Source organism: Solanum lycopersicum, chromosome 9 (assembly GCF_036512215.1).
Source record: "Solanum lycopersicum chromosome 9, SLM_r2.1".
NCBI classification, from domain to species: Eukaryota; Viridiplantae; Streptophyta; class Magnoliopsida; order Solanales; family Solanaceae; genus Solanum; species Solanum lycopersicum.
In genome coordinates this window covers 69,236,228-69,251,987 of record NC_090808.1, presented here as the reverse complement: position 1 = coordinate 69,251,987, position 15,760 = coordinate 69,236,228, and the positions used below count along the sequence as shown (strand labels likewise).

Sequence of the window (15,760 nt, the reverse complement as noted above, 5' to 3'; positions counted from 1 at the left end):
AGGAAATATCATCACCTCCTAATGCAAAGGAGAAGGAAATGAGTAATATTTAGACAAAAAAATGAAGGAAACAAACACAATGTGTTGATATATTAGGGGCATTGGATGCCTCCATTAATAATTTAACAGAAAAATGTCAAAGACAAGCTGATGAATAAAGATGCACAACAATAGGACTCCTTACATTTCATTGACCACCCAATTTTTGAACTTAACAGCTATCCATCACCCCTCTCTCACTCTTATTCTTGTACGTTTTCACATTCAAGCCAAACAAGACACTGGGTGAGTCTTGTCATTTGCAACTAATGAACTTCCATCGAGAGTTTCCAGTAGCACGAATGGGCAAAATGTGCTGAGACTTGAACCACATTTGAACAAACACCTAAATGCAGTAGTAATTTATATACTTGTATATAAAAGGGAATTTATGTTCTCTTCCTTCCCTAAGAAAAACTCTCGAGTGTGATTCTCGGTCACTTTGAAGGGCTGGCCGGAGCAATAGAGATTCCACATCTATCGGAGAAACTGCACGATCCACAATAATAATTCAGATGCCCTTGACAGATATCTCCAACTGCTCGATCCTTTTGGCTAGATCGTGCTTTCCACAATTCTTCAATCCATCTGTCACCGTGTCAAAGCTTCGTGACATAGGCAACAAATTTAACTCCGTCATCTCTACTAAATAATTAGATGCCTCTACAAATCTACCTCCACGACAGCACATCTTTATCAACATGGTATAAAGAGGTCGATTTGGTGGATGCCCTTTCACCTTCATATCACTGAAAAAGCTAAATGCATCATCAAACTGTCCTCTCCGGAAGAAAGCTTTTAGAATTGGAGCATATAAACTGGGAAATGGCCGATGTCCAGCTTCAATGGACCTATGAAGAATCTGAAATGCCTCATCAATCCTACCAGCCTTTGCTGCAGCAGTTATGACAATCTTATAAGTCTCAGTATCAGGACAAAGCCCCAATCTACAAACATCATTGAAAAGGTCAATGCAAAAGTCGATTTCCCCAGTTTTACATACAGCCTCTGCCAAAGAATTGAATGTTCCAACATCTGGCACAAACCCCTCCTTTGTCATTTTTCTCACCAATCCTTTAGCTGATTCTAGATATCCAGCGCTGAGCAACCCGTCAATTAGCAGGTCCCTCCCACGTACAGGAGGATTGAAGCCCTTTCGACTCATTTCCTCCAAGAACTCTTGTGCCTCTCTCATCTTCCCGGCAGAACACCAGCCATTTACAAGAATAGAATATGTCAGCTTATCTGGAACAGTACCTTTCCGTATCATCCTCCGAATCAATGCATAGGCCCCTTGGAAATTCTTGACCTCACAGAGTGCGAAAAGCATAGCATTGTATACTTCAGTAGTTTGAGAACAGCCGAAGTTCTTGAGCCGATTGAAGAGCTCGACAGCCTGATCAATGAGACCACGCTTCCCATAGTGTTCAATAATGAATGAAACAATGGACGGTGAGATAGGAATATTTTGGGCTTTCATCTGCTGGACTACTTTCCACATTGTCTCCCAGTGGGCAGTCCGGGCAAGGGTCTTAAGAAGTTCTTCAAACTCTACGGTAGTTGGATCATACTGAGGGTGTTGAGTCCGAGCCCAGTTAAAGAAACGAAAAGATTCGATACCATGCTGGCAACAACTTCGAAGCACACGGTACACCAGTTCAGAGTTGACAATTCTTGAAATATGCATCTTGTTAAGAGTCCGCTCCAGGTAAATATCCCGTCGTACAATGTTAGATACATGATGAATTGTTGCAAAGTAGTCATCATTAGGCACACTTCTGCCACAACTACCTTTACCGCTGAAAGGATTGCTGCACTGGTCGATGGAAGGTGCTATAGTTTTAATACATCTAAAAATGCTGGTGTTGTTGGTGAATGTAGTCGACGAATACAAAGTCCTGATTCTGGCAAACGTCGAAAACATTCCTGAGTAGCAAATTGGTTCAAATCCAATTGAGATAAACTAAAACTCAACTATTTGGAATTCCAGCTGAATCAACTATGCTAAAAGCACATAGAATGCAGCTACATCAAACTCGAGTCCTACAAATTACATTGAAAATTCAGCAAAATCCTTCAAACCAAAATTGGACGAAGTACATAAAAATCTACTTGCATGCATGAGTGTTTCCACCAAACCAATGAAATGAATGTCAGCTACTTTCATAGTTGCATATAAACAAATAACAATGGTTTATTAATTCATATTTTCACTTTATATAATTGAGTTGGTTTTGTGTAAACAACCTGAGAGTAAGTACTCACCACAGAATTTCATGAAGTCACAAAAAACAAATAAAGTTGCAATTTTTATTCATACAACTAATCAGATAAACTTAATACTAAGCACCCAAAAACAAGACAACAGAGGAATGAAGAGTAAGTTTCTGCATAAATCACAGGTAGAATTCTGAACAGATAACAAAAATCGAAGAGCTGCAGCTTATATACTGCAGAAATTACCACTAAGAAGTGGACTTTATGGTTTTGGTCTTCTAAGGATCCACTATTGGAGTTCAATCCGTAGATCATATTGTTTGATTTAGAAGTATACCTTTAGCGGCTACTTTCTTACGCAAGAATGTGGTTATGGTATTCAATTCAACCAAAGGCAAAATGAGTAGTTTGTATCTCATCAGAAAATTTCTTAAAATATGAAAAATTACAGATTTGGTTCAGTGAGGAATTTTGACAAACACTTGGGGGGCTAAAATTCATATATTGGGGGGGCTCTAAAGCTCATTTAGAGCTAAAATAAATTACACACGATAAACTAGAACCCATAATTATACAGAAGCCTAGAGAAGTAAGGAACTCACCCGTAAAATTCGTGCAGAAGCTTCAATGGAGGTTCTATCGAGTCGCTACAACTATAGACATCAAACTCAATGTGGGACGAGAGATTCTCCTTCTGTTCGATTTTATACGTCACGTTTTTACTTTACACTTAATAATCAAAAAAGTTCCGTGTGAAAAATATCAATTAATCCATAATCGAGGGCACATTATAATTAATTCTTTCCAACTTCCAACAAAAGACATTTTATTTCGCGTTTTTATTTAATTTTTTTTCTTTGGCCAAACCCAACAAGTTATAGAGCAAGAGAAACAAACACAAATGTGTTGAGATTTACTAGGGATGCCTGCATAAACTCGACTGAAAATGTCAAAACACAAGTTTGTGACTTGATACATTTTATTCACCATCCAAACTTTGAACTCTACAGCTAACCACCACCCTTCTCCCTCCGGTCTCTCTATCACTCTTGTGCATTTTCACATTCAAGCAAAACGAGTCTTGTCTCGAGTATTGACATTTGCATGCACTTGAGCAACTACTGAACTTTCATCGAGAGTTTCCAGTGCCACGAATGGGCAAAATATGCTGAGACTTGAACCACATTTGAACAAACACCTAAATGCAGTAGTAATTTATATACTTGTATATAAAAATAGGAATTTAACTTCTCTTGTTTTATGTACAACCATGTTCCCTGCTACATCTAGCGGTCAAAAGGAAATTCTGAGTCATTCTCGGTCACTTGGAAGGGCTGAGGATGCTGGCCGGAGCAATAGAGATTCCACATCTTAAAGTAAGAACGTTCCAGATTCCTCACCTGAAAATGCAAAATGAGAATGAATGAAAATTCTAGAATCAACAAGGTCGTGCAGTAAAGTAAATCTTACTCACCCAACGTGTTGTATCAAATAAAGGGCAACTCATTCGTACAGCCTTGAGTCTATTGGTGAGATCTTGGAGCTTTGGACGATTGAGTGCCAGTGACACCGCCTTCTCCTCATATTCCTTCATACTGCAAAGTAACAGAATTAAGGAAAGAAAAAGTAAAAAGGACAACTATCATTTATGTTGCAACATCTAAGTCACTCATTAAGCACTTGTCCTTGAGTCGAGGTACTATCGGTCATACCCTTCCCAGCGATTACATCAAGTATACAACACATACCTGCTGACAATCATCTCAGCACCAAGTCCTGTCGCCAAACACAGAGAGCCAGCAACTCTAGTAGCCATCTTCTCAAGGGGAAGGGTTACCATTGGTAGACCAGCCCAAAGAACATCAGTTCCTGTGGTATGTGCATTGCACAGTGGCCTACAAGTGAGAAAAAACCACACCAAAATTCAAGTAAATGAAATGTAACGGAACAAGATTCTTGAAAGACAAGCTGAATGTTCTTAATCTTCTTACGTGTCCAAGAAAAGATCAGCCAAGGAGCTGCGCTTGATGTGCTCTTGTTTCATTGCAACATCTGTGAAAATAATTTGGTCTGGTTGCAGGCCTTGGGCAGCAGCATCTGTAATAAAATGAGCTGAATTAGGAGACTCTTCATAAACCAGCAAGTCTCACAAAAGAAGATTAGAGAAATGCATGGTATGGAAGAAAATACTTACGTGCGCGGAGCCTCATCTCTCCTGCAGCTGGAAATCTGAGAAGCCAAAGAGCACTGTTTGGTACACGCTTAAGGATATTGCACCTGCACATACCAACTCAGCAAGTTTTTTAGCAAGTGCTTGTGAGGGTAAAAGTAGACCAATTCAAATCATTCCAAGTAACTACCATGTAATAAAAATCTCAGGATCCATCTTGTAAAGCTGATTAAAACATGCAAATATGAATTTATCCTCCGGCAGCCCATAATCTGAGCGCTTCAGTTGGCTGTTTGGATCTAGCACGTCACAGTTTTTCTACAAAAAACAGCAGCAAGAAACCCATCAGCAGTGAAAAATAAACAAATCCAGAAGAGTTCAACATACCTCAGATCTTTTTTTAAGAAATTTATAAGATTTTTGTTCATGATCAAATAACTAAATATTATCTAATATTGGCTACAAATGACCTACTGCGAGAAGAGATGAAAAAAATACAAATAGCCTACTCCAACTATGAATTTGGGCTCAAGGCATAATTGATTCATTTTAAAATAAGATTCATACACAGCTCAGAAAGATCACGGGCAACTTACTTGCTTATAATCGTTGACAAAATAGCAATGAGGGAGATGTACAAGCTTCTCTGAGTAAATATGTGCATACTTCATAGGTGAAACGAACTGCATACAAGGAAATTGCATCAAGGACCCATAGAGAGCAAAGGTTAACAGCAAATATGTAATATCAAGGGTGTCATTAGCAAATTACCTCATCTGTAACCAAATAATCTATGTATGTTGCTCCTGTGGTTCCAGGGAAACCCATGTATGAAACCTGGATTGGAGCTGGCTGCATGGCGAATATCTCGTTTCTTGCCCCCTGCAACACACAAGTCCGAAGTCAAAGATGACACATTAGATAAACGAAGTCGTTCAAAAAATAACTCTCAGGATAGAAGGCAAAGCAAAATATGGGCACATTAATCAGCATCTACAAAAAGGTGAAAGATGTAACACATATTTTTGGCTTAAAACAACAATTATAGGATATAGGACCAACAAAATGTGTACCTCATGAGACAGTGAGACCTGTTTGACAGGTTTGCACTTTAGTTAGGCAATATCCTTATTATACTCATTTGCTCAAACCAGTCGTGGCTGATCAAATTCTCATTGGTAAGTATTCGAGTTTGCATTCATATCCACAACTTAGCTTAACCGAGATGGCACAGAAATCATTGATTTATTTGTTTATTGTGGATTATTTCCAAGAAAGGAAACTACTTTTTCCATCCCATTTCTTTTCATTATGTTAATGGGTCTAGCATATGGGCCCTGTGCATGGACTGGGCACACACAAACAACACTAGCAAAAAAAGAAAAATATAAAATCTAATTAGGATTGATCTGGATTGAGTCTCAATCTGTACCTTGGTATAACCATTGAGATTGATAAGTATCTGTATTTGATCCTCATTAATCATCCTTGCTATCACATCAGATGTCAAGGACGATACATCAATAAAATGCTCAGCTTCTGTCTGAGTGCGAATCCTCCACTCTGTACCATCATTTGGACTTAAAGCATAGCAGAACACCTAGGAAAAGAAGTACTTGGAGATTTAGCATGAACAAGTGGTGAAGTCGTGAATGGTAAAAAGGATAAGGAAAAGTAACAAATTAACTTAACCTCAACGTTCTCTTTGTCATGCATCCCAAAAACGGAACCCATTAGATGTGATAGTGGATGGTTGCCAAAATCACTGCTCACATATCTAAAAACATTTAAGAAACTTATTAGTAAGTAGCATGTAGCAATATTCATGAAAAGCTTACAGCAGATCTGAACCTCAAGAGGAAAAGCAAGCAAGTATTTATCAGCTTATGGAACTTACCCAACCCTCAGCCTGTTGATCCTGCCACCTCCTTTAATTGGCAGCGGCGGTGGATGGGTGAAGGGAGGAAGTGAGTAGCGAGTTGCTACCACAGAGCAGTGCTGGGCATACTTGCAACTTTACAAGCAAAAGAAACAGTCAGCTTCAACCTCACATCATTTTTGTGATTGATTCAAAAGAAAATTCCGCACCTGATATCTAGAGCAAGCATTGGATCAAGAGGGTAGGCAATTGCATGGAAAGGCTGAACGCTTGGGATAATGGACATCTTAAGGACAAATATGAGACGGCACAACATTAAGAAAAAAAGAATCAGTATTGCAGGATGAAAAAATATCCAACTAAGTAAACATGTAACAGTACGGCGAGTAACTGTGATACCTTAATTTGTCTTCTTAGTATCCCCTCAACTTCAATAAACATCTTCTCCCGGTTATCCCAATCACACACACACTGCAGCAATAAATTTAAAGAGAAAATTAAGTATGCAAGAGATAGAACCCAATCACAGTCATCAATTGTGAATCTATAAATTAAGACTAAAAGACCTGGTGACAATCTCAAAAGCACATATTATTTGATGAAACCAATTACATGTTCTAGGTGATGCACATGATTTCTTACAGAGTCACTTGCTTGATTAATTGCTCAACAAATTTTAAAATTTCTTTGTGAAACGGTGATTGGTAACAGTGATAAATAACGCAAGGTAAATACAGTAGTACCGATAAGAAGCTTAAGATTAAAATTAAGCAAACCGAGCATGACATGAATTGTGTGCCTACACTTACAAAGTAGACAAATACTACTATGAACTGCAGAAGTATAGTTCATTAGGCAGGTTATTTTACCTCATGCTTCAAGACATTACATAAAAAAGCTCATCAAATTCTCAGTAGTTAGACAGTGCGGGAACTCTGATAAACCCAAGACAAAAGAAAACAGTGGAAATTAACAGGGTGAACGTACCTGTAACGTGTGGAGAAGATTACAAGTTGCTTCGGGGAAGTCAGGACGTAGCATCAAAGCTTGTCTATAGCTTTTTATGGCTGCTTCAACATTGCCACTACACAATTAACCAAAACATCACAAACAAACAGAGTGGACATGTAGGAGAAGAAGCAAATTGGACCTTCATCCTTTTGAAGCTTATAAACCTAAAAACATACCTGTCCTTGTAAGCAGAAGCCAAATTTGCATGAGCCTCTGCCATGGTAGGTCTAACGGTAATAGCTCGCATGTAATCTTGTACAGCTTCATTAACCCTACCAATCTCTTTGTATGTGTTGCCTCTATTGACCAGCCCATCTGCTGCCATGGGGTCAATACGTAGTACCTCATTATAGCACGATATGGCTTCTGCATAATTTCCCTGAAGTTACATCACATAAGAAGAGAACATTCATGTTAGTTAAAACGCTGACAGAGAAACAGCAAGATAATTGAAAATAAAATAATCCCTCGTGGCTATCTTAAATATGGTATATAAACCTCCAGAAAACTCTCTACTGACTCAAAAATTAAGAATTCTTCAGAAGTTAGTTTAAATTATTACCTGTTGCTTGTATATTATGGCTAGATTGTTTAAAGGAGCTGAGAGCCCTGTAGTCACAGCTAAAGTCGCTTTAAAACATTGTGCAGCCGCACTCATCATGTTCCTAGAGAACAGGAAAGCAACTCATGAAAATTACTTGATTGAAAGCGTTAAGAAGAGAATCTTCACGACTAAGTTAACTTTACCACTGCATATAAATGATCCCTATATTAGAAAGCGCTTGTGGGTGGTTAGGTTGAAGAGAGAGGCATTGCTGCATGCATCATCAGATGAGTTAAGAAAACAGCACAAAAGCAACATCAAACAAAGGAACCGTCAAACAAACAAGGGAACTCAGCTTACACGATAGCAATGAATTGCTTCCTCCACTCTACCAGCATCTTTTAGAGCATTACCCTATAAAAAAATTGGAGAAAAGATAGCATTACTATCGAAATAAATAGTAAATTTAAGATGGGAATTTTATAAACAAAGATGAAAGAAAGTACCAACCAGATTGTTATATGCCTCAAAGAATTCAGTATCACATGTAATAGCTCTCCTGTAGTTAAATATTGCCATTTCCATATTTCCTTGTTCATAGTACACACTAGCTAAGTTGCCTGCAGAAAGGAGATTCACGTGTGAATGCATTATTAGGGTGGCCTAGCCACACTGAAGATGAAGACTCATGTCTTCGTATTGCAATAAAAATCATATACAATCATCTCTAAGTATAGAAGTGATATCAAAAAGACTCTCCCAGCGACTTATTGCATTATGCACTGAATTAAAGGCATGACTGAAAATAGTCGCTCACCAAAAGCCATGGCATAGTCTGGTCGTACTTGGAGCGCACGCTGATAACACACTATGGCCTCCTGGGGCATTCCCAAAGCCTGGAAAATGCAAAGAAGATGCTTGTATTTCTCCATATTCTCGTCTAGGCACTTGGAGCCACCAGACGCAATTAGCACAATGCATGACAGCTTACCTTGTATACATTTCCTAGGTTCAGATATGCATCTGAGAAGTTCGGTTTCAGCTTGATCACTTCCTGGAGGGGATTAAACCACAAAGGGGCATCAAACATGATAACATTCAGCTGAAAAACACATCCAACACTTGATCAGTAAATTCCAATTACGCCTTACTCATACCTTGTAGTACTGCAAAGCCCTGTTAAGATCGCCTGCCTCCATGAAAAGGCCAGCAAGGTTGGACCATGCTATGGCAAATGCAGGCTGTATACGCAGTGCTTCAACATAACAATTGTACGCCTACCAAAAGGAAAAAAGAAATACTCAGAGGTGAAAAGTAATGGCATATATCTATCAAGAGGAAAGTGCAAAAAGAAACTCAAAAGCATAACAACTGATATTAAATGGATCTTGGGTCTAACTCAGCCCCAAATGCTAGCTCATGAGGAGGATTTCCCAAGACTATATAAGGAGACCAAACACCCACGCACAACCGATGTGAGAGAATCAACACGCCCTGCATGCCCAAGAGCGAAGAGTCCAGAAATCTGGAGCATGGACAATACAAGATAGAGCCCAACATACAGTAAACAATGAATTGGGATGGGACTGACTCTAATACCATGATAAGAAATGGATCTTGAGCCTAACTCAACCCCAAAAACTAGCTCATGGGGGAGGATTTCCCAAGACAAATAAGGATACCAAACGATCCTCCACAAGCGATGAGGGAGAATCAACATAGATACATCAATAGTCAACAAATAATCACGGAGAATTTTCAAGCTGCACAAAGTGAGTGGATGCCTGGAATGAAAGAACAATGCTGGCCCACATACGATGCACAAACACATGTACTATGGGCACACTATGTGCGTGTTGAAGAATAGTCCCCCACCCCCAAAACCATCCTAAAGGCAGATGTGAACATGAATAGCCAATCTCAAGTCACCAATATATTAGAACACAAAGTGGATCTGAGTCCTCTCTCCTTTACCTCTTGGACTAAACCTTGTGCTTTCATGAGATTGCCGAGATTGCTGTGAGCATCCACCTAAAATAAAAGAATAAATGCCAGTAAAGAAAGTGCAATTGAAAGAAGCAGATAGATAAATTTTTAAAAGGATAACTTTTTAATACCAAACGTGGATTTAATGCTAGAGCCTGACGGCAACATTGAACTGCCTCATTCAGCCTTCCTTTCCTCATGTATGCACTGGCTAAATTTGACCATGCATCCGCAAAATTAGGACGGAGCTGCAACCAGATAATTTAAGGTCAAATTACCTAGCATGCACCTAGGAAACTATAAATGCTTATAGGAGAAAGCTTGACCATGCAAAAAGGTTTTAGTTATTATAGATAATGAACATACAGATACAGCATACCGAAAAGACATTAAGAAAATGCAATGAGCTCCAAGGTTTTGTGATGAACCTGAGTTCAAATTCTAACTCCCAAAACCTACCCCACAGCCCTCGACCAAAAAAAAGAAAAAATGCTTTCAGTACACAGGCAAGGAAACTGTCTAAACTCTGGATGCACCTTCTTTGAACAAAGTTATGTAGTCACAATTTTCACAATTTCAACCTGCATTATTTTGCATCATTTCACGCAACTAACTACATATTCATCTAATAAGTAAAATTTATTAGATGTTTCCATTTAAATTATACATGAATTGTTTACAACTCAATTCAATATCACAAATAACCATCTGCTTGTAGCAACAAAATAATTTCTTTACTCTATCAATATTTGATGTGTTCTGCAAATGAGATTAAACACACACTATCAAATGAAAAGAAGTGTTTAAATTCACATCTTAATGGGAAGTATAGATGGAGCTTTTTTATTCTGACGTGGAATATGTTGGTTACTCTACCAAATCATGTGAGTAGCCATTTTCCAGTGGTGAGAAATAGCACTCGTTTTATTAGACTCATTATAAGCTTTCTCGTGTTAAGCAAATTTTATCATCTGTGATAAAAAAAGACTGTTATAAAAAGATCACCAAATACAATAAGAGAACAAGAAATTCAATCACGAAACCCCAACCTCAGAGCAACCTATCTACTTTCTCTTTAGAACCTATAACCACAGTTTCAATATCCGCTTTAATAATTCAGATCTGAACTGGAAAAATGCCTTGGATCTGAACTATCTCATCTATTCTCTGTGATATTACTCCAATTTGAAGTCTTCAGCAACCCATATATATGGTTATAATTAAAATATCATTAAAAAAACCACAGGACGACACAACTTTAATTGAACAGCCAGACAGATAATTAAGCAAGCTTCCAAAATTCCAGAAGTCCTCAAAAGTTCTTTCCAGGTGACTCATTCTGAAAGCAAGAGGCTGAGTGACAAACCTCAATTGCAATTAAATAATAGCGTATTGCAACATCAATATTGCCTTTTTCCTGCACCATTAGAACTTCATCAGTGCCCAATTCCAAAACCAGAAGAAGCAGCTTCTAGATGAGTTACTGAGTTAGTACAACCATACCTTCCAAGCATTCGCCATATTTCCATAGCACTCAGCAAAATGTGGCTCGATACTTAGGGCTTCTTCATTTTTTGCGATACACATATCAAAATCATGCAACTAAAACAAGGAAATGGTAGCATGCTTTACTTCAGATCCACAAATCACATAGAAAATAAACAACAACAAAAACTCATAAAAGAATGCAAGATAGAGAAATCACAGAATATGTAAGCATTAGTGCAAGGAAAGCCCACCTGATAATATATAGCCCCAAAAAGAAGAAGATTATCAGTGCGCACTGGATTTCTCTCATAAACTGCCTTGCTGTGCTCTAGTGCCTGTTTATAGTTCCCAGCTTTGTAGTTCTGATGAGCAAGAGTTAAAAGAGCATCCTCATCGACTGTGGTATATAAAATAGAGATGTCAGAAATTGATGCTAATACCAATCCTCAGTGGATAGAGAAATTATTTGGCTGTCAGCTGACTGCATGACCTCAAAAAATATATACAAAATGACAACATACGTAGTATAGTCCCACAAGTGGGGTCTGGGGAGTATAGTGTATACGACCTTACCCCTACCTTGGAAAGTAGAGAGGTTGTTTCCGATAAACTCACGGGTCAAAGAAAGCAATAACACATTAATTATGAAGACTTAAACAGTAATAATAGCAGAATAGTAAGAAAATAAAGGTGTACCAGACAAAAAGAAGTAATAGAAAACTAAGAGTGAGAAATACAGAAGTAGTAAAACTAATAAAAACACCAAAAGTAATACCAAAAAATACAATCCTGTAGCGCCTAGACATCTTAGGATCCTTGTAAGATGAGATAGGACCTAGAGATAGATTTCTCTTTTTGGGTTGCAGAGCCTACTCAGTTGTAAGTAGCTCTGTGATGTAAATTTTTGGGACCCCAGCCTTAGTGCTGAAGATTTATATAAAAGCTTGTTACCTATGTCATACCAAAAATAATATTAATAGCCGAAGAGACAAGACGCAAACTAAATACTATTTTCCTTCTACCAGAATCCTTGACTTCCACACCCTCCTATTAAGGGTGATATCCTCGGTATTTGAAAACATCCATTGATGCCACGTTTGCCTCTTAATACATAAGGCCACAAATCAATAACTCCCTTCAGCTTTCTCTATCATTTTTCGTATCTTATAACGAATTATTCATTTTCCATTTCTTTGGCAGCATGGGAAGTCTCACATCCTTTAGGTTCTTTTTTTTCTATATAATGGTAACTCACATTCTTAAGGTTCTTACTATCATCTATCATGTAACAGACTATAATATTTAGTACTTGAGGTTCAGAGGTTTTACAAAACATAATCCTATTTTTATCAAGTGAAATATCATTAAAAGTCATAAAGAAGATGCAGAGATTACGTTTTACAAATACAATCCTACTGCAGAATGTGTTCTGTTTACCTATTTACCACACATTGCTTCATCCCTTGTTGTGCCAAAGCTAAAGGGATGTAGTACAATTCAAACAGAAGGGTAAACCATTAATGGACCTCTTAGAATTACTAACAGTTTTAGTAGTCCAGTGCACTAGTGTAGACAAAGTGCTCAGATATTTATCAAAATCATCATAGATAATAAGTATCAACCAATCAATCAGGGAAGCTCCAATCGCAAATCCAAAAGATTCACCTGTATAAATCCTTCATCTATACCACTTCAACTTTATACACACCCACACTTGTGCCCACATCATGTATTACCAACTCTAAGCGGATCATTAACTTCTATTTTGTTCTCTTAGCTAACCTACATGGGTTCCTAGAGATTTTACCGACACATAACCATTGATTTGATAATTTGAGGTAGGTTGTTAGTCCTTGGCTTTCGGTTAAAAAAATAATCTCTTATTTGCTACAGAGAAGTTGAAGTATTCCCTCTTTTATGTGTTCATTTATGCTAGTCTGTTTCTCAACAATGCTTGAGGGATACCGATAAATCATTAACTTTAAGACTCCTCTGTAAGGCTTGTTTGAGGTGCGCTTAAGCTCTAAAGCCCAGTCAAAGCCAGGTTGTGCACTTCGCCTGTCATAGGTGACAATATTTTGAAGTGGATCCAGGATTTGGCTCCATAATATTTATTAGCGAACTTCCACAAGATTTAGACTTGTATAGTTAGTTTAGTCAAGGTTTTGGTAAGAAGATCTCTAGGGTTCTATTCTTCTTATCCACAATTTTTTATGTATCAAGAAAATTCGCGCAGCAGGGCTCGAACTTGCATCCCCAAGGTGTTAAACTTGAGCTTTAACCACTGCACCACAAGACTCATTGTTTCTCTGAGTACCATGGTTAACATAAATTAATTTCCTAATAAATATATATTAAATACATATATACATATATAGAGAGAGACGGAGAGAATTTCCATCGAGGCGTTGACAACCCCCCCCCCTCCCTCTCTCCATTCTGCATAGTTCCTCCCCTGGCTATAGTATATGCACTATGGCACTAAGGCGTGTGTGTCTTTACTCATGAGCTCCGTCTTTAAGATAGCAATAGGACTGACAACAGTATAATTATTAAATGAATATGTTACTATTCAAATGAACATTACGAAGAAACTGGTAGTGATCAGGACTAAGATATTAAAAAATCTAGAATAAGAAAACTAACTGAGAGAATATAAACCATATATTTTCATCTAAATCAAGAAATGGCTTTTCCCTAATAAAACTCCAATGCCTTTTGAATCTACTAAATACACTTTTACTTCGTAATTTTACCTGCAATACAAATATAATTTTTGTGTAACATATATGATTTTAATTTGCTTCATTAGCACCTTTTTCCATTAAAGCCCATGCTTTACTGTTTTGCGCTTAAAGCCCACTATGTTTTGCGCTTAAAGCTCGACAGATTTTGGACTCTTTTCATGCCTTTCGCTTTTGATGCAGATGAAATATTGGATAATGCTAGTAAATATAAGATAATGCAACAGGGATACAGTTATAAATATGTAAGTGAAGTATGATATATGATAATCAGGTATATATTGTTGTGAATCCAAAATGACCTCTTTTTTCATTAAAATGTTACTATGCCTCACTACTTGACTGCACAAGCCTGATTCATATCTGAATAACAAGTGAGAATAAAAAGAAAACCTAGTTAGTTTCTCCCTCATCTCAACTCTCACCGTACATGCACATATTGTAATCTGACATGGTTGTTTTCTTCTCGAAACCGGAAGGAACAAGAATGACAGTAAATGTTGTTTTAACCCTGGTCTTCATTCTTTCACTTGGTGGTACTGTGGTACCCGACGATTATGTTTTTACTCTTCTTTATTTTAAAGATAAAGTACATATTATCATCTGATATGTTTGTGTTCTTCATAGAGATCGGGGAAAGAAAGAGCTATGCTATTGACCGGACCCTTTTTTCTCATTTTGTTTGAAGCGGGCCACACTATATTGGAGGTAGAGAGGTTGTTTCCAATAGATCCTCAACTCAATTCATGCATTTTAAAAATATTAGAAGTGTTCACCTATTTTGATGTTTTAATTCATGCATTTTCCCGATCCGGTTGCCAACTCTTTTGATGATTTCACACCCATTGGACTGCACAAAGCAGCTTAATAAACTAATCCATTCTTCTCATTTGTTCCTCCAAATAATGAACGGAAAAAAACAATTAAAAACCCAACCAGGAAAGAACAAACGCTGTAGCTACATAAACTAAGTATACGAACCATGAGAGCATAGCAACTTCAATATGGCAACACCACACCACATACATGTTCCTTACTTCCTTTAGCAAAAGGAGTTAAAAAGAAAAACTAAATCACTACATTCAACTAATCAACTTGACTGGTTAAGTCCAAAATAACCAATTGGTAAGTTTAAACACACAACATCTAATTGCAGATAGCCTATAACCAAGCAAAAACAAACAGTCTTTTACAAATCCACATACACATAGAACATGTATCTATATGTATCTCAATTCAAGATCAATTTAAGTTTTTAAGATAACCAAAATACAAAATTCAATCTTTTTATATACACGAGCGAAAATTATGGACTAATTGATTTCTTCAAAACAAATTGCACAAGGAAAAAAAAATTAACCTTCACGAGACAACTCAGAATTGATATTCCCTGAAGACAATGCAGACTCCGACTGGAACGGAAAAGAAGAATCGATCTTCTGATCACCGACGGCAACGCCATCCGGCGGAACCCTAGAGATCAACAGCTGCTGCTGCTGATTGTACTGCCGGAGATCGGTTTGCAGCGACAACATCACGACCACCGGGAAAAAACAAAACCGCCGGAGCTCCGATAGCAGATACTATATTTTTCCGATGAGAAAAAGGAGAATAAAAAATGTGAAGAGCTGAATTGTGAGGTAATAAATTAAATTAATTATAATTATCAAATAAAATAAAGC

The 15,760-nt window shown here is 37.6% G+C and overlaps 2 protein-coding genes across 6 annotated transcripts; both read right to left on the bottom strand.

The window, feature by feature from the left end:
• Positions 1-62: 62 nt before the first annotated feature.
• On the bottom strand, positions 63-3,140 carry LOC101243933 (pentatricopeptide repeat-containing protein). 4 transcript variants are annotated; one of them, XM_026032845.2, is made up of 2 exons: positions 2,859-3,140; positions 63-1,965 (listed from the first exon to the last, which is right to left on the bottom strand). In XM_026032845.2, exon 2 carries the CDS (start codon positions 1,961-1,963, stop codon positions 551-553), a length of 1,413 nt encoding a protein of 470 aa, XP_025888630.1. In that variant the 5' UTR covers positions 1,964-1,965; positions 2,859-3,140; the 3' UTR covers positions 63-550. The 4 variants fall into 4 exon arrangements, with proteins under 4 accessions (XP_025888630.1, XP_004248026.1, XP_025888629.1 ...); XM_004247978.5 differs by having other exon boundaries at positions 63-2,082; positions 2,859-3,012; XM_026032844.2 differs by lacking the exon at positions 2,859-3,140 and adding an exon at positions 2,594-2,800 and having other exon boundaries at positions 63-2,082.
• Positions 3,141-3,162: 22 nt separating this feature from the next.
• LOC101244231 (probable UDP-N-acetylglucosamine--peptide N-acetylglucosaminyltransferase SEC) lies at positions 3,163-15,760 on the bottom strand. 2 transcript variants are annotated; one of them, XM_004247979.5, is made up of 28 exons: positions 15,439-15,760; positions 11,586-11,731; positions 11,350-11,448; positions 11,213-11,263; positions 9,978-10,094; positions 9,835-9,891; positions 9,018-9,137; positions 8,852-8,914; positions 8,678-8,756; positions 8,371-8,480; positions 8,221-8,274; positions 8,064-8,131; positions 7,879-7,981; positions 7,493-7,695; positions 7,293-7,389; positions 6,705-6,776; positions 6,515-6,591; positions 6,324-6,440; positions 6,119-6,203; positions 5,859-6,026; positions 5,198-5,308; positions 5,023-5,109; positions 4,617-4,744; positions 4,451-4,533; positions 4,248-4,353; positions 4,005-4,151; positions 3,731-3,851; positions 3,163-3,656 (listed from the first exon to the last, which is right to left on the bottom strand). In XM_004247979.5, the coding sequence occupies exons 1-28, from the start codon at positions 15,611-15,613 to the stop codon at positions 3,543-3,545; spliced, it is 2,958 nt and encodes a 985-aa protein (XP_004248027.1). In that variant the 5' UTR covers positions 15,614-15,760; the 3' UTR covers positions 3,163-3,542. The 2 variants fall into 2 exon arrangements, with proteins under 2 accessions (XP_004248027.1, XP_069144975.1); XM_069288874.1 differs by having other exon boundaries at positions 14,855-15,715.